Below are 27,445 nucleotides of genomic sequence, written 5' to 3'. Positions count from 1 at the left end.
AGGCAGGGGTCTGGCAAACCTTGCTGTGTGGGGGAAGGCCTTGCTCATAAAATCAGGGCAAGAACATTTTATTTTTTATTTGCTGGTGTCAGAATTCCTCTGGCTTGGCTAGGCCAGCCCATGGAAAATAAATATCAGCAGAGTCCCAGATCCCAGTCACTCAGTGGGACATGAGACAAGGAGAGGAATTCTTTGTGCTCCTAGGAAGAGAAGGGTGCCAGGCACAGTGGCTGACTCCTGTAAATCTCAGCATTTTGGGGGGTTGAGACAGATGGAGCACTTGAGCTCAGGAGTTCGAGACCAGCCTGAGCAACCTCATCTCTACAAAAATTAGTCCGGCATGGTGGCATGCAGCTGTGGTCCCAGCTATTCAGGAGGCTGAGGTGGGAGGACTGCTTGAGCCTAGGAGGTTGAGGCTACAGCGAGTCATAATTGTGCCACTGTACTAAAGCCTGGGCGACAGAGCAAGACCCTGTCTTAAAAAAACAAATCAAAGGAAAAGAAGAAAGGAGAAGGAGAAGGAGGAGTTGGAGGAGGAAGAGGAGGAGGAGGAGAAGGAGAAGGGCAGGAAGAGAGTGGGCAAGATGATGGGAGGCTGAGATGGGCCAGAGAAGCATCTGGGGCAGAGGGGAGGATGCCTGAAGAGGATGAGGGATGCCTCCAGAGGATGGTTGTGGGGAGGTAGAACACCTGGAGAGGTGGAGGTGTATAGAGGGGGGTGTCTAAAGAGATCTCTAGGTTGTTTGCTGAGCAATGTGTGAGATGTCCTTTCACAGTCTCCCCCAGTTCTTTAGGAAACTCTAGCAAACCTGTGAGTATCTGGTGCAAGTGACTTTGTTGTGGGTCTTGAGGAAGCGTCAGATCTTCAAGTGGAAGATAAGGGTGATTCAGGCTGCACTCAACTTGGGATCCTGGGGTCTGAGAGGAGCCTAAGAACACATATCCCCCACCCCACCCCTGCGATTCAGAGTCCAGAGGGCTTTGGGCTTCCACAGGCCACACAGAACTGGAGGGTCAAGCAGATGTTACCTAATCTTGAGGGGCAGGGAGAGAACTCCAGCCAACCACTCAACCCTGAAACTGAAGAAAAGTGAGAAGAAACATGAAAAAGGTGGTTTGCCTCTACAAATGTGACACTAATTACAGCCATTTGTGCAAACTGCTTTCCATTAATGCTTAATTGCTTGCCATGAGGTATAATAACAATGACACATTGCAACAATGACACATTGCAACAGTTACTCAGTGCATGAACTAAGTGTCAGATTAGCTGAGTTTTGTTTGCTTCCATGTGGGTTCCTCATGCCTTGCTTTTGGTAGCCTGGTCATCTGTGGGTTAACTCAGTGGCTTTATCCATAACTTTAAAAAGTAAGGACATGGTACTCTGTGTATGGGTAATTCTGTCCTTTAAGGGGTAGACTACCTTGTGCTGGCTCAAATATCAGTATATTGTCTAGTCTTTGGCACTTAGCCAAAAAAGAGAATGTGAGTTCTAATATCTTACATCTGTTTACCCCCTTTTTAAAATCTAGGACACCTATAAAGTGTCCCACACCAAAGCAACTGGGTCCCTGCACCCCTCTAAAACAGAACTTGAATAATCACTCCCAGCAGAAGTTAATAACTCTTCCTAAATCCACGCTTTATAGAAGATAATAAAATATGGAAACAGTTCCTTAGGGTACAGTTAATAAAGACAGTGGATGAAAAAGCTCTTCGGTAGTCCCTGCTAAAGAACAAGCTTGGATGTAAAGAAGACCAGTTCATACATTCAAAGAGGCTATTTCTGAGATGGTGCTTCTACCTAGCTTTCTAACTCTTCCTGATGGCCTACTGTGTGCCCAGCTCTGGACTAGGCACTGTGATGGGGTCAACAGAAAATACCAAACTTTATTTCTGTCCCCAAGAGATGATAACTGGGGTGGGTGAGGCATCACAGATGAATAAAATGAGCCCAGATAAAAGAAGAGAGAGGAAGAGGGGAGAGGAAGAAACCACAAATGTATCAGCAAAGCAGTCTTACTTCTGCAAGTCGTCTGATCTGAGTTGAGAATGTAGCCTTGTTTGCACCTGCAGACGTATGAGCCAGGGATGTTGATGCAGAAGTGGGCACAGTTATGCTCCAGGGTGCTGCACATGTGGGCCGCTGAAAGGGAAGACACAGGAAGGTAAGTCAACGGTGACGCCCTTTCTCACTCCATTCCTGCCAGCAAGCATTTATTCAGCACCTCTCCTATGGGCAGGACTCAGAAACAAGCTGCAGTCCCTACCCTCAAGGGGGCTCACAGTCCAAGGTGGACAAGACAGGGCCAGATAAAGGGCCATGGAAAATCAAAGAGAAACGGTGTTAGGCTGAACTATATGAAATTGCTGATACTTGATTGGTTTTGATCTACAAAAAAAAATAAAATAAAATAAAAAAAAGAAATTTCCAATTCAACTTAGTATTCAACTTAAATTTCCAATTCAACCCATGTGGTGGGCTGGGGAATCAGAAAAGTTTGCCAGCATCAGAGGGGCCTTTGGCTTAAGTGTGGATTTTTAGGAAGCAGCAATGGGGCTGGAGGAAAAGCTATTAAATAAGCAAGAATGTGTTAAAGAACTAACAGTTTCTCAAAATCATATTTCAAGGGTAATGTAATTTTTTTAATATGCAAAAGTATACACCAAAATTTGGAGTAAAAAATGCATTCACACGTTTCATGTTTCTATAATCTTTATGTTATCTCTTTATTTAGCATCTTTTCTTTTTTTTTTTTTTTTTTGAGACAGGGCCTTGCTCTGTCTCCCAGGCTGGAGTGTAGTACCACAATCACGGCTCACTGAAGCCTCCACTTCCTGGGCTCTAGACATCCTCCCACCTCAGCTTCCCGAGTAGCTGGGACTACGGGCGTATGCCACCATGCCTGGCTAACTTTTACAATTTTTTTTGTAGAGACAGGGTTTCACTACATTGCCCAGGCTGGTCTCAAACTCCTGGGCTCAAGCCATCCTCCCAGTTTGGCCTCCCAAAGTGCTGGGATTATAGGCATGAGCCACCATGCCTGCCCTCTGCATTTAGTTTCTGAAGCACCTCAGCTTTCTGGTACATTGGTTCTTGCATAAGTCTGTCTGTAGCTCATAAAAATTCTCTTTTTTTAATGTCCTAATTTCTGACTTTACTCAATGTAACTTGATTGTATTTAAAATTAACAAGCAACAGTACAAACAACAAGTTATGCAAGTGTTCTCATAAACAAAAAAGGTGTCTATATGTAGAAATATATTTTTTATGAAGCTAAAATAAAAGGAGCTCTCAAAAGCTTAGAACAATTCCATTAATCCAGCACTTATGAAAACTCAGCTGTGATTAAATCCATCTGAAGTTTATGTCACTTTACATTGGAGTAAGAAATATGGTGGACAATAAATGAACTAGGGAAGTGAAGCGGTTTTATTTCACAACAATATAATTTAGAATGTACTGTTCTGAGTTTGACTGTCTGTGTTAGGGCACAAATAGCACTAGGAAGGTTTGTAGATCCGATCAGTCATTTTTACTTCAGGGTGAAATAAACAGGTCTCTTGTGACCTTGTACAATTTTCTTTTATTATTATTATTTTTAAATAAACTAGAAATTTTCTCATTTTCAAAAATAGAGATGATGTCTTACTATGTTGCCCAGGCTGGTCTCAAACTCCTGAGCTGAAGCAATTCTCCTGCATCAACCTCTCAAAGTGTTAGGATAACAGACATGAGCCACCACACCCAGCCCTTTGTGCAATTTTCTTAACCTCTTTATATGACATGAGGATAAAAATAGCACCTACCTCATAAGAACCTCAAAAAGGGTAAATTAATGGAGATGGTAGAGTGTTGAGAATAGTGCCTGGGGAATGCTGAAGATACCTGTTAACCATTTTACAGCAAAGGAGAATTATGGTGGCATTTTGTTTTATTTTGCATCTGTAGGTTCATCCTATATATATTGACCTTCAACTCAGTTTTCACTCAACATTAATCACAGATTCTATCCATGTTGATACGTGTACTGTATTTCATGGAATCTAAAATGCACCCCAGTTTCAGAGATGTCAAACTGTGAAGACATGTTCAGTTGATCCTCATTCTTCACAGATTCCACATTTATGAATTTGCCTACTCACTAAACTGTATTTGTAAGCCCAAACCAATACTCACAGCATTTTCACGGTCACTAGTGGACATGCTCAGAGTGCATAAGCACTCAATTTAAAATATCTCTACATTTAGTTTCTTTTGTGAGACAGGCTCTTGCTCTGTCACGTAGGCTGGAGTGCAGTGGCACAGTCACAGCTCGCTGCAGCCTCAATCTCCGGGGCTCAAGTGATCCTCCTGCCTCAGCCTTCCAAGTAGCTGAGACTACAAAAAAAATGTGTTGCCTGGTGCAGATGTTCCCAGCTGAGGTTGGATAAGGTGCCACTCTGCCTTCTTTTTCAGCTTTCATTCTGTAAACAAGTATCCTTTTCACAGTCTACTTAGCACCACGATTTTTTTTTTCATTTCTGTAAATGATTTTGCTGTTTAAAATCGTGATGTGCTGTCTAGTGTTCCTCAGTGCAGAAAGACTGCAATGTGCCTTACAGGGAAAATACATGTTAGATAAGTTTCATTCAGTCAGGAGTTATCGTTGGCTCTGGGTCTGATGTTAATGAATCAATGGTATATATCAAATAAGATGTTTTCGGCCAGGCATGGTGGCTCACACCTGTAATCTCAGAACTTTGGGAGGCCGAGGTGGGCGGATCACTTGAGGTCAGGAGTTTGAGACCAGCCTGGCCAACATGGTGAAACCGTGACTCTACTAAAAAAAATACAAAAAGTAGTCAGGAATGGTGGCAGGCGCCTGTAATGCCAGCTACTCGGGAGGCTGAGGCAGGAGAATCACTTGAAACCAGGAAGCAGAGGTTGCAGTGAGCTGAGATTGTGCCACTGCAGACACAGCGAGACTCTGTCTCAAAAAACAGACAAACAAAAAACAAATAAGATGTTTTTAAACAGAAACATACATAAAACAAGGCTATGTATTGATTAGTTGACAAAAAATGTTGTCACCAGAGGATTGCAGGAACCTAACCCTATATTCCCGCAGGAGCAATGGTTTAGTATTCTCTAACTCAGTGTTTGTAGTGACTTTATAAAACACAATTATTGTGAATAATGAAAACTAACTGTATTTTAGATTTAATCAAAATCTTAGATCTAGTTTATCCCTCCCAATTGATTTATCCATTGGTCACATGACTGTCCTCATTTTATTTGGCCATTTCCCCATTGGTCAGCATTTGGGTGGTTTCCAAGTTTTTATTTCACAGTGTTGTGATGAACATTCCTGAACATGTCTCCTTGAAGGCATGTGCGATGGTTTCTCTAGGACTGGGTCTCACTTTAAATGGATATGGCCTAATTGCCTTCCAAGACAGCTCGTATCAGCAATGATGGTCCTAATGATGCCCTCAAAACTTCGGTACTTGGTGTCATCAAACTTTAAGTTTTGACAATCTTATGGTGAAGGGTAATCATTATCCCACTTTTAATTTGCATTTGTTTTGCATCCTGAAAGACTCTCTTCTTTTCATCGATTGCTGGAGTCAAGTTACCCAAGGGCAGAGGGCATTTCTGAGGCACTCACAGCATGTCCCTGTCTCCCTCTGTAATTAAGGAAGTGTCGTGTGTAGGCAGCCAACTACACGGCAGTCACCCACTGCCATGAGTGGGAGGCCCAAGTGATGTACCTGGTGCCTGTCTTCTTGCTGAGACCCTAACAGACAAAGTAAGAAGACAGGAGATGTGAGGGAGAGATAATATCTGGAGGGCAGCAGGCAGCAGTGGGGAGAGGATGGCTGCTGGAAATAGACCGCCTGAAGGCTCAGCTTCGCCACTCCCTATGACCTTGTGCAAATGACTTGGTTTCTCTGAACTCCACTTTCTTCACCTATCAAATGGGGAAATTAGGCCAGGCATGGTGGCTCACGCCTGTAATACTAGCAATTTGGGAGGCTGAGGTGGGCAGATCACTTGAGTCCAGGAGTTTGAGACCAGCCTGGCCAACATGACGAAATCCCATCTCTACTAAAAACATAAAAATAAGCTAGGCATGGTGGTGGGCACCTGTAGTCTCAGCTATTCGGGAGGCTGAGGCAGGAGAACTGCTTGAAACTGGGAGGCAGAGGTTGCAGTGAGCAGAGGTCGTGCCACTGCACTCTAGCCTGGGCGACAGAGAGAGACTCCATCTCAAAAAAAAAAAAAAAAAAAAAAAAGTGGTGGTGGGGAGGGGGAATTAAAAGAACTACTGCATTGGGTTTTACAGTGACAGCTTGTTACTAAGGCTTATGTTGGCCAGGTGCCATAAGAGAAACTGGAACTAGAACATTATAACTTGGTGTAATGGAAAAGGCACTGGATTGGGAGCTAGAAGACTGTGTTCTAGTTCCCCTCTACCTTGAACAAGTGAGGGAAGTTCTGGGAAATCAGGTAGCTTTTGTAGGCTATTTCTTTACCTGTAGAGGCATGGACGGGCTCTAGGGACCTCAGTACAGACATTTACTATTATTTAATCTGCTACTTGCTTTTTCTAAAAACTGCCTTTCCTTCGCACTCCAGACACCTTGCATCTGGGAGCTGCCGTGGTGGTCTGAGGTAGTCCCACTCCTGACCACTGTTGGTTGGTACAGGATTTGACAATCAGAGTCCTTTACTGGCATTTAGGAACCAGAACCGAATAAAAGGGGGCTCAAACTGAGGACAAATGAGCCTCAGGGCCTGGGGTGGGGGGGGGGCCATGCTTCCTGACTGTGGACCTGAGAAGGAGAGGAGTGGAGGGGTGATGGAGTGAAAGCACGACCCCCGCGACTGCCGTCCTTGTTTCCATGGATATAATGCACTAACCTTACCTTTTAGAAAAAAAATGGAATTCCTGACACTTTCAACCAAAAGAATCCCAAACATCTTCACTAAACTAGAATAAAACTTTCCCATCTGTAGAATGCTGTGGGTGAGTGCTGAGTGACTTTCAGAGCATCCAGGCCTCATGCCTTGCCCTCTGTGGGACAGGCATTTGTGATGAGAGCCAAGGGGAGACCACAGTCTTGCCTCCTCCACCGGCCTGCTGGAAACAGTCCTATGAGCCTCATTTATCAGAAGGCCCTCTGGGTTTACACTCAGGCAAGGCCTTGTGTTCAGCAGGAAGGAATAACTCATCAGCAGTCTAAGTCATTGGTGGGATTGGATATGTTGACTAGGAAGTAAGAACAGTTTTTTTTTTTTTTAATGATTGTATGAATGACTAAAGGAGTGGTCAGTGTAGGGAGGTGGGCTGGAGGTCTTGTATTACTGAGTACAGTAGACTCAACGTTTGTGAAGTCAGTCCAGCCTCCCCACTTCACAGCAGGGCCTCAAAGGGGTACAATCACTGTAGACTTTGCCCAGGTCAGTTCATGAAGGGTGTGTCCTAGGAATACTATTAGGACCTTAAATTGTGCCTGGCCTGGGTGGAGTGGGGCTATTAGGGTAGGAACAGCCTGGCTCCCTGCTCCAAAATACCAGACGAGGCTGATAAAGTCAGCATCTAGAAGTTAATTAAAAGCAGTCCTGCCCAGGTGGCAAGAATCACCAGAACACTTGGGACAGCGTTTGCAGCCCCTAGATTCAGTGTTTTCTCTTACTGGGTGGCAAAAATGGCAGACTCCAGGATGTGTGGGTTTTGGTCATCTCGTAGACAGGACCTCAATTCACAGGGCACCTGGCCTCTCCCTGGTGGTCTCAGGGTTGGCCTGAGAATGCAGCCTCAGGATTCCCCTTGCTGTGGCTGGTATGGGAAGTCCCTGCCTGCAGGTATAAAGCCTCCACTGTGCTCAGGTTCACAGCCAGACAGCCAAAGAGACAAAGCCAGGACTCTCACCCAGCGAGGTCTGACTCCAGAGTCTAATCAATTCCTCACTGTATGATAAAGGTCCTGCCTTGATCACACCCAGACACCGCCTGTCCCAATCTGCGGATGCAGCATTGGTTTTCAGTTCTGCCTGCAGAATGCCTGGGCTCACGTCTCAACTCTACCACTTACAGGCCAGGCACAGTGGCTCATGTCTATAGTCCCAGCACTTTGGGAGGCAGAGGCAGGAGGGTTGTTTGAGCCCAGGAGTTCAAGATCAGCCTGGGTAACATAGTAAGACATTGTTTCTTTCTCTTAAAAAAAAAAAAAAAAGATTTAAATAAAAATTATTCATTTTTGGTGGCACACACCTGTAGTCCAAGCTGGGATGGAACTTTGAGGCGGTAGTGAGTTATGATCATGCCACTACACTCTAGCCTGGGTGGCAGAGTAAGACCCTATCTCAAAAAACAAAACAAAACAAACAAATAAACAAAAACAAAAAACAAGCTCCAGCACTTACAGGTGTGTGATCTTGGACAAGTTATTTAACCTCTTTGGTTCTCAATTTCCTCTTCCATTAAATGGGAACTAAAAGAGCATCTACTTGACAGGTTTGTTGTGTGAATAAAGTGAGTTAACATATGCTAATAGCCTGAAACAACACATGCATACATTAATATCAAGAAATGTTAGTAATGATTAGTATCACCTTGTCTTCAAAGCTCTCCTGGAGCCCCCAGGCAGACCCTGACAATTTCCAGTTCTGTAAAGTAGGGATAATAGAGCCACGTATAGTGACACATAGTCCCAGCTACTTGGGAGGCTGTTGCTTGAGCCCAGGAGTTCGAGGCCAGCCTGGACAACATAGTGAGACCCTATCTCTTAGAAAGAAAAAAAAGATAATGATAGTACCTGCCTCAAAGGGCTATTTTAAGTATGAAATGGAATACTGTATTTAAAAGTACCTAGCACAGGACAAGATTGGCTATTATTGGGGTATAGTTTGTGAAAGGAAAATAAAATCTCAGAATCCCAATTCACCATGCCAAAAGGAAAAACATTAAGCTAAAAGCTGAGTAATGCAAGAAACTGCCTTTGCTTTTGTTCCTAAGCAGATCGCTACAGATAAAAGGTTAAATATCTCCGTAAGTAGCTACTCTATGTTCACCTTATCTTATGTAAAGTGTTGATTTACTGAGCGCTAGAGGAATATATAATTGACCATTCCCTTACCTGCTCCTTTTCTCTTGCAACATGTGGATTCAGTAATGTGACCATGCCCTCCCTCTCTCCCTTTTAAATACTGAAGCCCTCAGAATCATCTTTGGAAAAAGGCGCAGACCACAGATTGTTCCTGTGATTTTGTGTTCATTTTTTCCAGGCATGTCCTTAACCTTGGCAAAATAAACTTTTAAATTGATTGGGACTTGTCTCAGATACTTTTTGGTTTACAAGTTCAATGAATGTTTAAGGAACAAATGAAACTTCTGAAACCTCAGAGATGTCATCTGCAACTTGGAAAATGCTCACCATTGTTGTCTAATCATCTGAGTGCAGAACAAAACTGAGGCCATCTGCCTAGCCCATTGGTCCGCAGTGTATTTGATTGTAATAATACATAACACAGTGCACACTGAATAGGACTCTACCATTTACAACACCTGTTCACTCATCTACTTTCTGCATATAAAATCCCATTTTACAGATGAGACAACTGAGGCTCAGAGAGCACAAAGATTTGCTCAAGATTGTACAGCTAGAGTCAGCTCCTCTTCCTCCTACGAAGGCGCCCTTCAGAGTTTCACCTATTTCAGGTGAATGCCAACTGCAAGGTAGGTTTACCTGGCCAGGCTGGACTGTGGAGGTGGCCATCAGAAAATAGTTTACCTTAAAAGAGGAATTTATAATTCCCAATATGCAGAGGAGTGAAATGAGCAAGAGATTTGGAATTAGCATCCAACTATATCTTGGCTATCTGTTTTTCAGGTGACTCACTTAGCAACTTCCTTAACCTGTAAAAAGAGAGTGGCAGGAGTGTGCTGCCTGCCTCCTGGGACTTTCTGCGATAACATACGGAAAAGTGCTTTATAAATGTTAGTTACTGCAGTCTTTACTGTGCAGTTGATAAAGAGGCCCTGGGGCCTCTTCAGCCTTTCAAGACTGCTGCTGAGTCTGCTGAACAAAGCCTGGCAGGGCAGTGCAGGGAGAGACAGCAGCCCTGTCTCCTGCAGAGTGGATGGGGGGACTCACAGGGGATTCATTTCTCAGGCCACAGGAACAAATGGAATAACACTGATGTTTTCTTAGAGCTTCCAGATTATAACAAAGAAGATGAAGGGAGGAAAAGTCCAAACTGCCTTTTCATTTTGCTGCCTTGTCATAAAGCACACAGAGATAGTTTTTCCACGAACAAGTCCATATTGGTATATCCTATTAAACACCATGGGGGCAGAGCGGGGGTGGTCAGTCCCACTGTGTAGCTCCTCAGCCTTATCATGTTATCTTTCCATTTTCTGATAAATCCAGAATGATTATAAAAAGAACCCCTCCATTAAAATTTTCCAACACAAATGAATAAACTGTCAAAATGGTTACAGAACCAATTTCCCTTTTAATATTTTCAGGAAAGGGGAAACATAAATTCTGCAGAAGTCATTCAAAGTCATAAACCTTGGAAATGCTTGCAGTGCGTCCTGCTGATTAAAGTGTTCCAGCTGACTTGGGCCATGGCACACCACAACACGACCTCTGCAGTGCCAGGGAAATGGCACTTCTGAACACTCTCCAAGTGGCATTGCAAGGAAAAAAGTTCTTTCTTCTTCATGGCATTGATTTCTTAAGTAAATCTTTTGATTCTGGAGTCAAGAACAAATGAGATCTCTGCACTTGTTGAGGTTAGTTCTCAACAGGGGATTTTGTTTAATACACATCAAAAGTACACTGTTTTTCCCTGGGGCCTATATCTTAGGGGTCTAGAATATGTCACATTCTGAGAACCCCCTCCTGGGTGCCCCCTCCTGGGGAGTTGGTGCGGAGTCTGGCTCTAAAGCTCATTCTCCACCCTGCTCTAGGAAAAGATATTTTACATTTTACAAATAGATATTTACACATAGATCATTTACAAATAGATATTTAAAAATAGATTATTTCCTTTTATTTCCCCATCAAAGATTCATGGTAGCTGGAAGGGACAGGGACCACTGGGAATGGATAAGTCAGGGTGGGACATTGTTTACCAAATCAGGACTCGAGTTCCCGGATTGGGCCGCTGGCCCCTGCCCTCCTGGAGGAGGAAGAAACAGAAAGGCAGCCACAGAGGCAGGAAACTGCGGAGAATGCAGGCTGACCAGCTGAGGAGAGTGGGGCAGGAGCAGGGGTAGAGATAACTGGAAAGTGCGCGGGAAGGAAGGGAGAGAGAAGACCTATGGAAAGAGCGTTAGAAAGCAAAAGAGGGAAGAAAGCTTCCAACACAGAAGAATGCAGCTCCGAGAGGCATCTTCCTGCAGAAAGAGTTGGCAGGTGAGGAGCGGCCCCTCCGATCTTAACAGGCAGGGAGCTGCCAGGACCACACCTTGGTCCTCTGTATACGTTGGACCTCTTTGTCAGCTGAGAAAGCATCCTCTGCCAGCACCACCATGGGGCAAAAATGCCATGGTATTCCACACCATCCAAGGAGAGATTATGTTACTTTTTCTGCCTTTCTATTCCTATCCCTACTCCAACTCATGAATTCCAACTTAGGGAATTCCAGGGCAGCTCCATGTGCTGAAGAAAAACTTTGTCTATCTACTCTTCCTCATTCTGTGGCTTGGACTTATGTGTCCCTTCCCCAGGGCAATCTCCCTGAGCACCCAGGCCTAGGTCAGGTCCCGGGGTTGCACACTCCGTCACGTCCTAAATTCTTCCTCCATTACACTGTGACAACTATAGTTACTTATTTGTATAATTACATATTTAATGTCTGTCTCAGCTGGGTGCTCATGCCTGTAATCCCAGCACTTTGGGAGGTTGAGGCAGGAGGATCACTTGAGGCCAGGAGTTTCAGACCAGCCTGGGCAACATGGCGAAACCTTGTCTCTACAAATAATTAAAAAATAAGCCAGGCATGGTGGTGCACACCTATAGTCCCAGCTACTTGTGAGGCTAAGGCAAGAGGATCACCTAAGACCCGGAGTTCGAGGTTACAGTGAGCTTTGATCATGCCACTGCACTACAGCCTGGGTGACAGAGCAAGACCCTGTCTCTGAAAGATAAATAAACAAAAATATGTGTCTGTGGCCGGGCGCGGTGACTCACGCTGTAATCCCAGCACTCTGGGAGGCTGAGGCGGGTGGATCATGAGGTCAGGAGATCGAGACCATCCTGGCTAACACGGCGAAACCCCATCTCTACTAAAAATACAAAAAATTAGCCGGGCGTGGTGGTGGGTACCTGTAGTCCCAGCTACTCGGGAGGCTGAGGCAGGAGAATGCTGTGAACCCAGGAGGTGGAACTTGCAGTGAGCCGAGATCGCACTGCTGCACTCCAGCCTGGGCGACAGAGCAAGACTCCGTCTCAAAAGGAAAAAGAAAAAGAAGTGTCTCCTTGGTCAAAGTGTAAGCCTCTGGAGCACATTGTGTTTATCTTGGCCTTTGTTGAAAACCCATTGCCAGCACAGTATCTGGAACATGGTAACACAGAATGAACACCTGAAGATGAATGAATGAATTCTAATGGTTTATCTAGAAGAGTGACAGAGGAGCAGGACTTACTGCACAACTTCTTCTGGAACACGGAAGTCAGCGTCTCAATCTGGCTGAAATTGGCCACCAGGAAGACATGGTCCTCATGGGGCTCACTCCCAATGGCCTTCAAGGTGTTGAAGTCTACCTGGCCCACACCAATGGCAAAGATTAGGATGCCTGTGTCCCGTGCCTTAGCAGCCACCTCGGCCACAGAGTCCTGAGGTCTCCCATCCGTCACAATCATTATGACCCGTGGCACATTCTCCCTCAGGGGCCGGGCCCCCTCTGCTTCTGAGAATGCGATGTTCAGGGCATACTGGATGGCCAGCCCCGTCATGGTGCCCGTGGACAGATGCCGCATCCTCTTGACAGCACGCTCCACCTCGGACTTCCTCTTGAAGGTCTTGAGGGAGAACTCATTCTTGACAGTGCTGCCATATTGGAGCAGGCCCACTCGGGTGACGTCAGGACCAATGTCCAAGAATTGCAAGATGTCCATGAGGAACTCCTTGACCTTTGCATAGTCATGGGTGTTGACACTGCGGGAGCTGTCAATGATGAAAACCAGGTCTGCCCGCTTGTTCTCACAGGAGCTCTCTGGGGAAAAAGGAGTGGTCAAATACATTAGAAGAGAGGCCAGGCGTGGTGGCTCACACCTGTAATCCCAACACTTTGGGAGGCGGGTGGATCACCTGAGGTCAGGAGTTCAAAACCAGCCTGGTCAACACTGTAAAACCCTGTCTCTACTAAAAACACAAAAATTAGCCTGGTATGGTGGCGGGCACCTGCATTCCCAGCCACTCAAGAGGCTGAGGCAGGAGAATCGCTTGAAACCGGGAAGCAGAGGTTGCAGTGAGCTGAGATAGTGCCATTGAACTCCAGCCTGGGCGACAAGAGCAAGATTGAATTAAAAATATTTATAAATACAAATATAAAAACATTAAAAGGGAATTAAGGACCCAGTGCAGATCAGCTATTGTTGGAAATCCTGGGGCTGATGATCACCTTTGAAACCTCCAGTCTTCATCAATTTTCCTCCCCACTCATGAAGTATAAGGTTATATTTGTGCATGGCTGGAAGATCATGACTACTGGCTATAATCAGATAGCAATCTTTTTGCAAGATAAATCAACATGTTAGTTTCCAGAAAGTCGCCAATGCAGTTTTTATGTAACCAAATACCTGATCAGGGTCAAAATTATTTTATTCTTTACTGCATGACACATAAGCTTGGCTGGGCACTGCAGAGAATATAACAGAAGCTTAGGACAGGGTCCAAAGTTAAGGAGCTTCCGGTCTACCTGGGGAGACATAACTAATAAAACTATGAAAGAATAACTGTCACAAAAACTGTGTGGTCCTGACAATAGCTGCTAAGAGAATAGGGATATGAATGGGCTGGTGTCAAGGAGATGGGACATTAGCTGACCTCATAGGTGCATGGTGATTAGATTAGAGAGAAGGCGCACATGGAGTGGATCACATGAACCAAAGCCCAAGATGGAATGAATGTGGTGAGTAACAGAATAAGTGATGAGACCTTGCAGTAGAGGGAATATTAGGAGTTTCAGGAAGAAATTAGTTGGAGAGATGGCCTGAAGCCAGTTTAAAAAGACCTTTCCTTTCAGACTGAGAAATATGTACATGATGCCACCAGTGAGGGGCATCTTAGCATCATATTATGTAACTTACCTCTCCCATAGGGGAGTTACATAACGAAAAGTCAACAGAGTCTGGCAGTGGTTTGCAAGATGGATGGTCTACACAATTTCTGGACTAATCTCATTGAGAGGGGGACTCAGATCTAATCCCAGGACAGTAGTGGAAATGGAGAAAAGGGGACCTAAGAAATATTTCAACAAAGGACACAGTTAAATTGGAAAAAGGCAAATGTTAAGTCTTTCCCTTACCACCATGACTACCATATTTATGCCTTAAGCATCTAAGCAAGAAGGCTGTAAAAGGTTTGAGTCCATAGACAAACTCATCCCTTTTGTGTTTCTAGCATTAGGATGATATTGGATGAGATGAGAGGCCTCCAGCCTCAGTGGGTGGAGGCTGGGCATTCCTGTTGGAGTTTCTCGGATATTCTGAGCTACTGCCTTTCACCAGGGTGGGTCCCTCCTCCCCTGTTCTCTCCTCCCTTCCCGGACTTTGCAGCTGAATCAGGATTTGAAAGGGATTAAAAAAGGGATCCCAAATGCTTGCCCTAAATCCTAATCACCACAGCTGCAAGAAAGAGAGAGAAAGCCAAAATGAAACAGTGAAGCTAGTCATAAAAATGAGAAGTGGGAAAGGCCCGTGAGGTCATCCTGTCCAGGCCAGCTTGCCAGACTGTGACTCGTCCCTGAGTGCCTGCACACACACCTCATCCTTGCTGCCTTACAAGTCTAATGGTTTTAGGAGAGGAGGCACCCCCCCAAACACCAGTAGCCTGGCAGGAAACCAACCTTTTGCCATACCCATGCATAACCCTGGGGGCTGGGTGAGTCCAGGGTGAGTGTCTCAAAAGAGAGGACCCAGAAACTGAGCCTTTGAGGTCTCAGCGATAAGATCTATATGAAACCCAACATTTGCAGGATGTTTTAACATCTTTTTTCCAGAGCTCTTTGTCACTGTGGTGTCATTTGATTTTCAGAACAAGTTTTTGAGAAAGGAGCAAGAAGCATCATACCCACTGCATAGATGAGAACATGGGAGCACTGAGGGTTTGAAATCTTTCATAATTTAGAAAAAGAAAAAAATATACAGAGGTGCAACCACTATCCACCTCGTTGGGCAGCTGTAAGAATTTAAGGAAATTATGTAATGAAGGATCCAGCATGTGGGAACTCCCGACATGTGCTGGCTGCATGTATAGGCTCTCCCCTGCCCACCCCTCCATCAGCCCTCACTCATGTCCAGCCCTAGGCTTGGTAGGGGCAGGGTTACAGCTATGGCTGTATAGTTGGTGCTGCACACAGGCACCTGCTCAAGGAAGTGAGAGGAACTGAAATCCAGCCAAGCCCTGAGCCCCAGGGGCTGAGTTCACCCTAAGAGGCACCTTAAGTGGGTGCTTTTCAGCCAGGTGCAGTGGCTCATGCCTGTAATCCCAGCACTTTGGGAGGCCGAGGTGGGTGGATCATGAGGTCAGGAGATCGAGACCATCTTGGCTAACATTGTGAAGCCCTATCTCTACTAAAAATACAAAAAATTAGGCAAGCATGGTGGCATGTGCCTGCAGTCCCAGCTACTTGGGAGGCTGAGGCAGGAGAATCGCTTGAATCCAGGAGGTGGAGGTTGCAGTGAGCTGAGATGGTGCCACTGCACTCCAGCCCGGGCGACAGTGCAAGACTCCTTCTCAGAAAAAAGAAAAAAAAGAAGGCGGGGGTGTCTCATTTTCATGAAGGCTCCTATGGTTTAGCCTATAGCCCTGGGTTGGGGCAGTGGATGATGGATCTGCAGATCCCAGGAAGGAGGACAAGGGAGAGCATTCCCAAGACCCAGGCAGGTCCCCTCTCCAAGAGCCACACCTGCCCCACCCTTAATGTCTGAACTTACTGCAGGGAGAATGTGACCCAATAATCTTTACCTGCTGAAAAGAGGGGCCAGGCTTAGACCCTGCCATGGAGAAGGATATTAATTAAGGCACCTTTGAAGGGAGGGAAATTCACACAAGACTCACACTCTGAGAACTCTCTTCCTTTGGAGATCTTTGGAAGTAGCGGATCCTCCTTGGATTGGGCCTTTATTATGGGTCTTAGTCATGGTGTCAGTATCTATCCAAGCATCACAATCAATTTAAAGGGAAGCCTGGAAGTTCCATGGAGAATTGTGTGCTAAATTGGATTCTTTCCCTACAAAACAAATGGGTAGCTTCCACAACACCTGCACATTTACAAAAACACCACAAAGGTTCAAAATGTTGTTGGAGGTTCCAAGAAAGCTCTAATTCTGAGTTGAAAACACCAAGTCCTGGCAGCCCAAGTAACTGAATTTTCTTCAAAATGTCTCCTTGGGTCCCTGAAGGCTCAGAACCACAGTCTCATAGCTTGTCCCTGAAAGGGCTAGTTCAATGGTTCTCAAACTCAAATGTGCATCTCAATTCTCTAGAGGACTTATTAAAAACTAAGACCAGGCCAAGTGCACAGTGTCTCACGCCTATAATCCCAGCACTTTGGGAGGCCAAGGCAGGTGGATCACCTGAGGTCGGGAGTTCAAGACCAGCCTGACCAACAAGGAGAAACCCCATCTCTACTAAAAATGTGATGATAATAATAATAATAATAATAATAATAATACAAAATTAGCTGGTTGTGGTGGTGCATGCCCGCAGGAGGCTGAGACAAGAGAATCACTTGAACCTGGAAGGCAGAAGTTGCTGTGAGCCAAGATCATGCCATTGCGCTCCAGCCTGGGCAACAAGAGTGGAACTCCATCTCAAAAGCAACAACAACAACAAAAACAAACAAACAAAAAAACTAAGACCAGTGCACCACAACCCCAGAGCTTCTGATTCCGTAGGTTTCCATTTCTAACAAGTTCCCTGGTGAAGTCAATGTTACTGGTCTAGGGACACACACAAGTCAAAGAAATAGAGAGCTCTCTGGAGAAAAGAAGTTCTATAAAGTGACCTTGCTATCTCACTGGGACTTCCCCAAGGTTAGGAAACTAGTCTCATTTATCTTTGTAGGCATGCAGTTGGAAACACAGAAAGTCTTCATTCAACATCTGTGGAATTAAATGGAATTCTGGTGGAAGCAAGTCGTCAGGTGAAAGAGATTGAATCAGAGCAGTTAGTTCAAAAAGATGATGACAAACACGAAGCCAAAAAGTTCTAGAGGAGGTGTGGTCCTGCTAATGGAGTCAGAGATTCTGGGACCCAAATCTTTACCATTTTATGAGGGAGCATAACCACTTCTGAAGTTTAATTCATGGAATCATAGACTAGTAGACTCTTAGAGGTGGAGGGGTCCCAACAGAGTCCAAGTCACTCACTTTATAGAAAGGAAAACTGAGGCCCAGAGAGTTGACTCTATCTTTGCAAGGCCCTCATGGCTCACCATGGTCAGACCTGATGCCCTTTCCATTGTCTCATGGCAGGCACCCTTAGGAAATTATCAATACAGCCAGCTATTATGATAGGAGCTTTGCAGATACCTGGAAACACTCTAAAACATTTGCTGTAAAAAGTCTCACATATTCTCCACATGGGAACTGTTGAGAGTTGTTTCCAGGAAATGGATTTCCAGCATAAGCACAGGAATTGTCTTATGCTGACAATTAGTTCTGATGAAGGACATCCTGTCTCCTTGGCCTGGGAGAAGAACATACAATGATCTTCCTTCTGGCCTCTCATGACAGGGTTTTCAGCCACAATTGGAAGACGGTTTGTGGGCCCATAATAAAACGTCCTCCCTCTAACCATAAAGTGATGATCTGGACTCTGTTAACAGCTCTTCCAGTACTGTCAGCTTGACTCCAAAGTCCATGTATTGGGCAAATGAGTGTCTTTTACCCTTCCAGAGAAAGGGAACTGAGCCAGGACAATTTTAAGCAACATTTCTACTCCAGCAGAATGACAATGTGCAACCTCAGAACTATTTCCTCCTCTCAAGATTGCAGCCTTGTCACTAATCAGCCTCTCTCCCGTTCTGGCTAAATTCAATCAAGGCCGTGTAATCATACTGTAAATATTTGGTGCCATCTGCCTGGGGAAGTTAGGACACATTTGGAGAAGGAATGAGTATGAATCTCCATGACAAGGGTAAAATCATTTCATCTGGAGACCAAAGCGGGCTCTGAAATCCTAAGTGAAACAGTATTAGAGTCCTATGATCCCATGCAAGCCCAACCTCTGCCACTTTCTGTCCAAATGATCTTGAGCCTCTCCTTAACCTGTGTGACCCTCAGTCTCTTCCTCTGCAAGATAGGGATAATAATACCTTACAATACTGTTGTGAGACTCAAAAGAGAAAATAATCGTAATTTATAGCTAATATTTATTGAGCACTTAATTAGTGCCAGGCCTTGTTCTGAATGCTTTACAGGTGTTGGCTTGTTTACTCTTCACACACACCTTAAAAAGTAGGTGTTGTTGGGCCGGGCGCGGTGGCTCAAGCCTGTAATCCCAGCACTTTGGGAGGCCGCGACGGGTGGATTCCGAGGTCAGGAGATCGAGACCATCCTGGCGAACACGGTGAAACCCCGTCTCTACTAAAAAATACAAAAAACTAGCCGGGCGAGGTGGCGGGCGCCTGTAGTCCCAGCTACTCGGGAGGCTGAGGCAGGAGAATGGCGTGAACCTGGGAGGCGGAGCTTGCAGTGAGCTGAGATCCGGCCACTACACTCCAGCCTGGGCGACAGAGCGAGACTCCATCTCAAAAAAAAAATAAAATAAAATAAAAAAATAAAAAAAAGTAGGTGTTGTTACTGTTCTTTAATAGATGGGGACGGTGAGTCTAGAGGTGAGATGACTTGCTTGAGTTCTCCTACCTAGTGTAAAAGTGAACCAAATATGGCCTGAGAATGACTCCATGCTTCTATATTTCAGTCTTTGTGGAAAAACTGCAACCAAGATTAGTAAGCAGACAAGATTGAAAACCTAACTTAGGAGTATGCATCTGTAACAATAGCTGAGTCTTGGCCAATCCCAGCGGCCGTATTTCAACCATTCATACACTGCTGAGTGTTCAAACCATGTTCAAATAAGAAAAACGCCAGCTGGTAGCCAATCCACCCGTTGTGTACCTCACTTTTGATTTCTGTATGTCATTTCCCTTTTTTTGTCTATAAATCCTCCACCATGTGGCTGTACTGGAGTCTCTGTGAATCTGCTGTGATTCTGGGTGCTGCCCGATTCACAAATTGTTCATTGCTCAGTTAAACTCCTTTAAATTCAATTTGGTTGAATTTTTTCTTTTATCACTAGGAAGTAGAGGAGCTGGGATCTGAACCCATCGTGATGGTTCTGTAGTCTGCACTCTTAACCACCAAGCTATACTCATGATGAATATGAAAGGATTTTGTCCTTTTAGATCTGCCATTTCCAGAATATGCAAGATGCACCAGGGCTGCACTGGCTCTCTGGGGTCAGTTCTTTCCGTGCCTGGACTCAGGGCCTGAGAGCAATGGCCCAAACTTGCCTACCTCCTGCCAAGTGCTTAAAAAAAAAAAACTTAATAATATGATGAAAACAGATGCTTGCCTCCCTGGATAGCAGCAGCCCAGCAAATCAAGCCACGGGTGGTTCCCATTCTCACTCCTTGACAGGCGCTTATGGAAAGCTTCAGTAGGAGCAAGGGTCGGGGGAGAATGAAGGATGGGACAGGTGTGATGGAGACAGAGAGGTCACCAATCTTTGAAGGGCTGTGGGGAATAGAAGGACTATAGTCTGCACAATAGTCAAATACCCAGGAAAACTGATTTCAGAAAATGTGATGTTCCATATCAATTCCCAGCAAAGTTCCCACGAGCAGATGGTTTGTGGGCACTTAACAAGAGAACCGTGAAAAATGTAATAATACAAGTGAAAAAAACTGTAACAGTTTCTAGGACAGTGGAAGAGTGAAGGGATTAGGGAACTAGAGTATGATTTCCAGGCCACATTAAAGGCCTACGTGAAGGCTGCAGTTATGAAATTCACATGAGACCAATCCACGTGGTTGCATGTTTTGCTGCAGCCACATTCGGCTACACAGATATGGGGGAAGGCTGGCAAAAGTTGAATGTAACCAGGGTTATCATGTAGCCAAACGAGAATGATGAATCAGGAAAGGGGCAAAGGTAGTTGACAGTGACTATAGTGATTCCCGATGGAATTAAAGCTGGGGAAGCAGGAAATAGAGGAATCGAGGTGAAAGACAGTGAAAAAAGAGCAGGATCAATTAACTGAAAGTCCAGATAAGGTCACAGAATTGTTGGAGTTGGAATACTAGTAGGGGTAAGCTGGGAAGATAGGAGGTTTAAACTGAGATTATGGCGGGATAAAAGTTACTGTAATTACACAGTCAAGATAAGAGTGTGGCTGAAATCTAGCTGGGAACAGTAGCTCATGCCTGTAATCCCAGCACTTTGCAAGGCCAAGGTGGGTGGATCACTTGAGGTTAGGAGTTCGAGATCAGCCTGGCCAATATGGTGAAACACCATCTCTACTAAAAATACAAATATTAGGCAGGCGTGGTGGCAGGGACCTGTTATCCCAGCTACTTGGGAGGCTGAGGCAGGAGACTCGCTTGAACCCGGGAGGCTAGACGTAGCAGTGAGCTGAGATTGTGCCACTACACTCCAATCTGGACAACCAAAGCGAGGCTCCATCTCAAAAAAAAAAAAAAAAAGAGAGAGAGAGAGAGAGAAGTGAGTGGTTGAGATCTGGTGGAAGACCAGAATATTGGAGAAAAGAATCTCAAAGCTATTAAAGGATGATTCATGATTCATGTGGATATTGAAATCACCAACAATTATGACAAGGGTAATGCTGGACAGAGCAGCAGTAAGCCAAGAGCCAAAACTGTTCTTAGAACTAGGAATAACCAGAGGATTTTAAAAATTATGTAAGGGTGACCCAAAACACTACGAAGCATGATTAAAAACATGATTAAAATTTCCTAAAGGGACAGAGAATAAACTAGCTCACCAAGAGTTTCAAAGGGACACTGGGGACAAAAAGCTGTTTTATGATGAGAGAAGAACAGAGAGAAAGAGAGACAGTAAGCCATGATCATAATGAGCCAGCAGGAGTTTAAGAAAGAAAAAAAAGGGGGGGCGTGCAAAATGTATGTTTTATTCCTAGATGGCACAGAGCAAGAGGATCCAGGGAACTCTGTAGTATGGATCTCAGCAAGGCAAATGACTGACCCTAATGAGGCAGATTCCCTGTATGCAGAACAATTAGGTAGAACTGTTAACGTAGAGCCAGTCATTCAACATACCTATTGTATGTCAGGCCCTGGGGATACAAAGGAAGGAAAAGACTCCCGACTGTGAAAGGGACACAAATAATAATGGGATACATGAAGCAGGAAGACCAAAAAGATACAGTGTGCTGTTGTTGATAAGTATAAACATATCAAGCCAGTCTGGAAGGAGGTCTCTAATGATACGTGCTGAGAGAGAAGGACAGTGAGGGAGTGGTTGACTATCTCTTGGTAGAGAAGGAGAGGGAATGGTTGACTATTTCAGGCTCTAAGCAAGCTTAGCAATGCCTTTTTCTTCAGTCTCTGGCAGATATTGTGAATCAATTCTGGCCCTGTCCCCCTCAGTCTGGATCCTTTCAACGTGGCACTTCAAGTACCAGTAAACAATCTGTCAGAACTGGCACATGAAATAGAATCCTTCTACCAACCTGGTCGTACAGGCTGGTGCTCTGCAACAAAGATTGAAATACTCAATTTTACCCATGTCTGAAAAAATGAATAGAGGTAAACTAGCTAATCATATGAGACACTGTCTGACTATAAGGGCTAACATTCTTTTTCAGTGAGAAATAAGGGCAGGCAGACAAGGCTGGCCATGTGAAGGGTCGGCACATGAGCTTCCAGGTAAAACCGCATTCATGATGGAGGGCTGACAGGTGGGCATGGGGTCAGAACAAAACAAATAGAAAGATTGGAAGAGATATTCTCATCAAACTGTGAAAGTGGTATGGATCCTCCACCATAAGAATATAAAACTAGCACACCAGAATACAAGGAAATTGCATCCAATAAGCCAGTAGTCCCCAACCTTTTTGGTACCAGGGACTGGTTTCACGGAAGACAAATTTTCCAGGGACAGAGTGGGGAAGAGGGGGACTGTTTCACCTCAGATCATGAGGCATTATTTAGATTCTCATAAGGAGTTCGCAACCTAGATGCCTCGCATGCACAGTTCACAATAGGGTTTGCGCTCGTATGAGAATGGAATGTCGCCACTGATCTCACAGGAGGTGGAGCTCAGGTGGTAATGATCACCTGCCGTTCACTTCCTGCTGTGCAGCCTGGTTCCTAACAGGTCACAGATTGATATTGGTCCACAGCCTGGGGCTTGGGAACCCTGGCTATAAGCATTTGATTTATGAGACTTGAACTACATGAGCTTGTCAAAGAAAGACAGAGAGACAGATGGACTGAGAGCAAAGACGACCATGCGACACAGCACTGGGATCCCACTCACCACTGTGCTCCTGCAGGAGCACGTCCACAGACACCCGAGATGCGGCCCCTGAGCCTCCTCAGGTGCTTCTGTCCCTGTGTGCCTCCAGACTGTGACCAGCTCTCAGTACTTAAGGACAATTGAAAGGCTATTTCAGATGTAATTTAGACTATATTTGTTTTGTACCCCAGAGCGACTTCCCCTGCAGTGGCCTGCATTTAGGGCACTTGATTAAGGCACCATGGTCCTTGGCCAGGAAATAATCAATTCTCCCCTCTCCAATTCCCTTATTAGTCAGTCGCCAGCTGCGGCATTGCATCAGGCCTGACACTGCAGAAGGCAGTTGATGAGCTAGGGCTTTCTTTGACTCAGTCGTGCTCTATTCACATTTTCTGAAAAAACCACTGGGGATTATTCTGAAAACTTGCTTCTACTATATTAGGGAGACACCCTGGATTACTTAATGGGTCTAAGACATATTGTGAACTCATTAGCAAATCATTTCCCACTTGGTAACATTTTCCGAACATTTTTGCAAATTCTGGAGGCATTCGTGGTTCTCCCTACACCACTGCATACAACGCTGGGAGGAACTGCTAATAATCTGAGTAATAGAGTCAGGCCCAGAAAGGGTTTCTGAGGGATGGAATAATGAGTAGAAACTAATAAGATGAGTGTAATTGGTAAAAATGTCAAGCCCTGCATGTAGGGTTTGAAATCAACTGCATAAACCAAAGAAAGAGAGACAGCTGGTCACATGATAAAATCTGCAGCCAGGATGGCAAGTCCAAGCCTTGCATGTCACCCCCATGTCCCCAGCCCTGGCATCTGTGGCTGACAGCCCTAATCAGTCCTGGTCTCAGAATCAAAGTTCAATCACAGGATTCCTCTTGACACAGCACTCCAATTTCCCATCACACACAGACTGGAGGGAGCTTATGAAAAGAAACCGATTTGTCCTCAAGGTGTCACTTTCCAATCACTCCCATTAGACTCCTCCCAACCTTATGCCCCAGTCATCTCATCAATGGCTTTTCCAGAGAGAGACTCTCCTGACAAAAAATGGACCTTAATCTTCCTCTTTCTGCCAGAACTTTCCCATGAATGAGTATTTTGGTGAGTTTCATTGATCTGAGTCACAAGAGCTGGAAATGACAGCTTTAAATTCCCAGTATCGAGCTGGGTGAAGTGGCTCCTGCCTGTAATCCCAGCATTTTGGGAGGCTGAGGTGGGCAGATCACCTGAGGTCAGGAGTTCGAGACCAACATGGCAAAACCCCATCTCTACTAAAAATGCAAAAACTAGCCAGGCATGGTGGTGTGCTCCTGTAGTCCCAGCTACTCAGGAGGCTGAGGCAGGAGAATTGCTTGAATCCAGAAGGCAGAGACTGCAGTGAGCCGAGATCATGCCACTGTACTCCAGCCTGGGCAACAGAGCCAAACTCTGTCTCATAAATAAATGCATAAATAAACACATAAACTGCCAGTATCCATAAGTCTCGGGGAGTTATTCAATCAAAGCAATTTATTCAAAAGCCACCATCCTAAGGGTCACTAATGGCAAGGTTGCTGATGTTCAGGGGAGAATGAACTCATGAACTCAGCCTTCTACACCAGCCCACCACTCCCTGCCCTATACCTTATACCCCAACAATGTCACACTGCCTGTCTGTAGTCCCTACACAGCGCCCTCTCTGCTAGGCATGCCCTCAGCTCCCTGTTCAGCTTAAGACTCAGCCCTGTGGTTATCTATTTTGAAAACCTTTCCTTGATGGGCCACTCTCCACTGGCCTCAATGGCCTTCCTCTGAGCCCCAACACTTCCTGCTTACCTCTGTCTGACTGCCTTCCACCAGTATCTCCTGCAGCTACGTGGCCACATGCAGTGTCTCCTATGAATCCCTAGTACCCGATCTAGTGCCAGGCACCTGGCTGCCCGTCTGGGTCCTTGCTTATTCCCTTTGGTGTGTACATGAGCTTCCAGGTAAAGCTTGTGGGTGGGGGGTGTGGGAGGGCAGGGAAGAGAAAGATTGCAGATACCCTGCCATGAGCTGGAATGGGCTGGGAATGCTCGTCAGCAAAGGCACAATAAAGAACAGGTAGCAGCTGGGATACGCGACAGCTCGATAACATCAGAAACAGGTGGGGACAGCCAGGCATGGTGGCTCATGCCTGTAATCCCAGCACTTTGGGAGGCCAAGGTGGGTGGATCACTTGAGGTCAGGAGTTTGAGACCAGCCTGGCCAACATAGTGAAACCCTGCCTCTACTAAAAATACAAAAATTAGCCAGGCATAGTGGCAGGCGCCTGTAATCCCAGCTACTCAGGAGGCTGAGGCAGGAGAATTGCTTGAACTTGAGAGGCAGAGGTTGCAGTGAGTTGCGATCGCACCACTGCATTCCAGCTGTACCCTAGACCCAGGGAATCAGAATATCTGGGGTTAAGGCCCAAGAATCTGCATTTGTAATTGCTCCAAGTGATTCTTAAGCACAACAATTCTGAGAGCTCTCTCTCTAGGGATATGTGAGCCTGAGAGACCATCTGCCAAGGGTCTAGAAAAGAAGATAGTGACAGGGCACCCCATTCTGATGTCCTGCCACCTTCTTCCCCCAAACCAGGAGTGGCCTTGGAAATATGGCAGTCATACATCCTGGAGTCTCTCGTGTCTCCTGATGCAAATATTCTGTTCCATTATCAGATCACGTGCATGACATACATATCTGGCATTCAATTAGGTTCAGAAAATAAAGAAGATAGGCACCGTTGTCCTCCACTTGTGTGAGGCTCAGAGGGTTTAAGTGGCAATTGCACAGTGAGGGGATTAATGAGTGGGGGCAGAACAGGGATTTAAACCCCAAGTCAGTTTGACTCTAATACCTGCATTTTTAGCCACTGCTCCCAGTAGGTGTCCAAGAGTGAAGAGCCCTTTACCCTCCCCATCACCAGATAACACATTGACTGGCAGCTGAACCTGGCATGCGACTCAGGAGATAAAGCTCAACTCAAGACACAGTCCCCTAAGTGCAAATGTCCCCACTTCACCCTCTGCCCTGGCCAGTGCCCTGGGAGGCATCGCTCAGGCCCAGTGATTCACCTGCTGCACCTACCAGAGTTCAAATGTGCCTTCTCAGCACCAGGTCGTGATGACAGTAAGCCAAATGAGTAACTTAACGTGCGTGATGTTGCCCCACAAATACTTATGGTATTTACTGGCCTGTAAGTCCCATCAATCTATAAGCCACCTTTGAGATCATGACTTGGACTTACTCATCTTTCATCAATGCCTGGCTCAGGGCTGGCACATAGAAGGCACTTTACTGAAGGCACCACAGGCAAAATACAATTGTTAGTGCTGTACCGTCAGGCCCTGGCCTCAAGAAGCTCACAGTGCAGGAGTCATTGAGACAAGTATAGAGGTGACTGTAGAGCTAGGCAGGGTAAGAGGAATTATTATTCAATAGGCACAATCTGTGCTTAAGCAGAACACCCTAACTTCAGATCACACTCAACAGTCGCTAGAGATTCTTCTTTTCTTAAAATTAGTGTTTTTAAAACTTTTTAAAAACTTTTTTCTTTTTTTGAGACTGGGTCTCACTCTGTCACCGAAGCTGGAGTGCAGTGGCGCAGTCTTGGCTCACTGCAACCTCCGCCTCCCAGGCTCAAGCAATCCTCCCACCTTAACCTCCCGAGTAGCTGGGACTATAGGCACACACCACGACACCTGACTAATTTTTTGTAGTTTTGAAAGAGACAGGGTTTTGCCATGTTGCCCAGGCTGATCTTGAACTCCTGAGCTCAGGCAATCCACCAGCCTCAGTCTCCCAAATTGCTGGGATTACAGGTGTGAGCCACCATGCCCAGCCTAGATATTCTACTTCTGAATAAGGGGGGATGAACCCAATAGAGATATATAGAGAATACACTCTACTTCTTGACCAACTACTGAGGATAAACGCAACAATGTACATCTAGATGGAGGTGATTTCCAGGGTCTTCCTCCGCATACATCCTGCTTTGGATGCCTAGTTGCAGAAAAAGAAAAGTAGCAGATGGCTCGGGAAAAGGAAGTTGGGGTAGCCAGGCTCCCTGTCCTGCCAGAGCTGATGCAGTCTTCTCCCTGCTGTGTATATTTTCTCTCATGGACCCACTTATCCCAAAGAGCTGGGTAGAAAGCAGCTGATGCCATTCACGATGCCAGGCACTGTGTGTTTCTCTCAAGAATGCTTGAGACACAGGCTGAATGTCAACCTTCATTCTGACAAGTTCTTCCTGAGCAGAGCTGAAGTTCACAAACAAAAGTTGAAATTTCAGAATTGCCGGATTTGCTCTGTGTACCCTTGAACAAGCTACTACCCAGAAGGGCATTTGCAGAGCAGAGAGAGGTGAGTGTGCTGGCAGAGAAAGATGCTTTCGGGATGGATTCCATCTGCCCATGGAGATAGTATCCATCCTGGGTAGTTTTTATGCAAAATATGCTTGGCAATGCCATGACAAGTTTTTGTTGTTGTTTTATGAAGGTGCTGGGGAATGGGCGTGCATCTTTGGGTAGCAATGATGCTCCCTAAAGCAGAGACTCCAGCCAGTAGGGCCCTGAGGGATTCTGGGTTCACACCAGCTCAAATTTCAGTTGTCCCTGCTGACTGTCATAAATTCCTTTAGGAACACAGCCCTCTCAGGCCCTCAGGAAGTGTGCACCAAGGAGCCAGCAAAATGGAAAGA

At 45.5% G+C, this 27,445-nt stretch overlaps 1 protein-coding gene across 4 annotated transcripts in view; it reads right to left on the bottom strand.

The window, feature by feature from the left end:
* MATN2 (matrilin 2) overlaps positions 1-27,445 on the bottom strand; it is a 175,910-nt gene that overhangs the window by 97,120 nt on the left and 51,345 nt on the right. For all 4 annotated transcript variants that reach the window (XM_030937687.1, XM_030937686.1, XM_030937688.1 and 1 more), the window contains exons 3-4: positions 12,645-13,214; positions 2,025-2,147 (exon numbers count right to left, since the gene is read on the bottom strand). In XM_030937687.1, the coding sequence (XP_030793547.1) occupies positions 2,025-2,147; positions 12,645-13,214 (693 nt within the window). The remainder of the gene's footprint in view (positions 1-2,024; positions 2,148-12,644; positions 13,215-27,445) is intronic.

Source organism: Rhinopithecus roxellana, chromosome 9 (genome assembly GCF_007565055.1).
Source record: "Rhinopithecus roxellana isolate Shanxi Qingling chromosome 9, ASM756505v1, whole genome shotgun sequence".
NCBI lineage: Eukaryota > Metazoa > Chordata > Mammalia > Primates > Cercopithecidae > Rhinopithecus > Rhinopithecus roxellana.
Note: the sequence above shows the minus strand (reverse complement) of the source record. Positions and strands in the feature narration are given on the sequence as shown.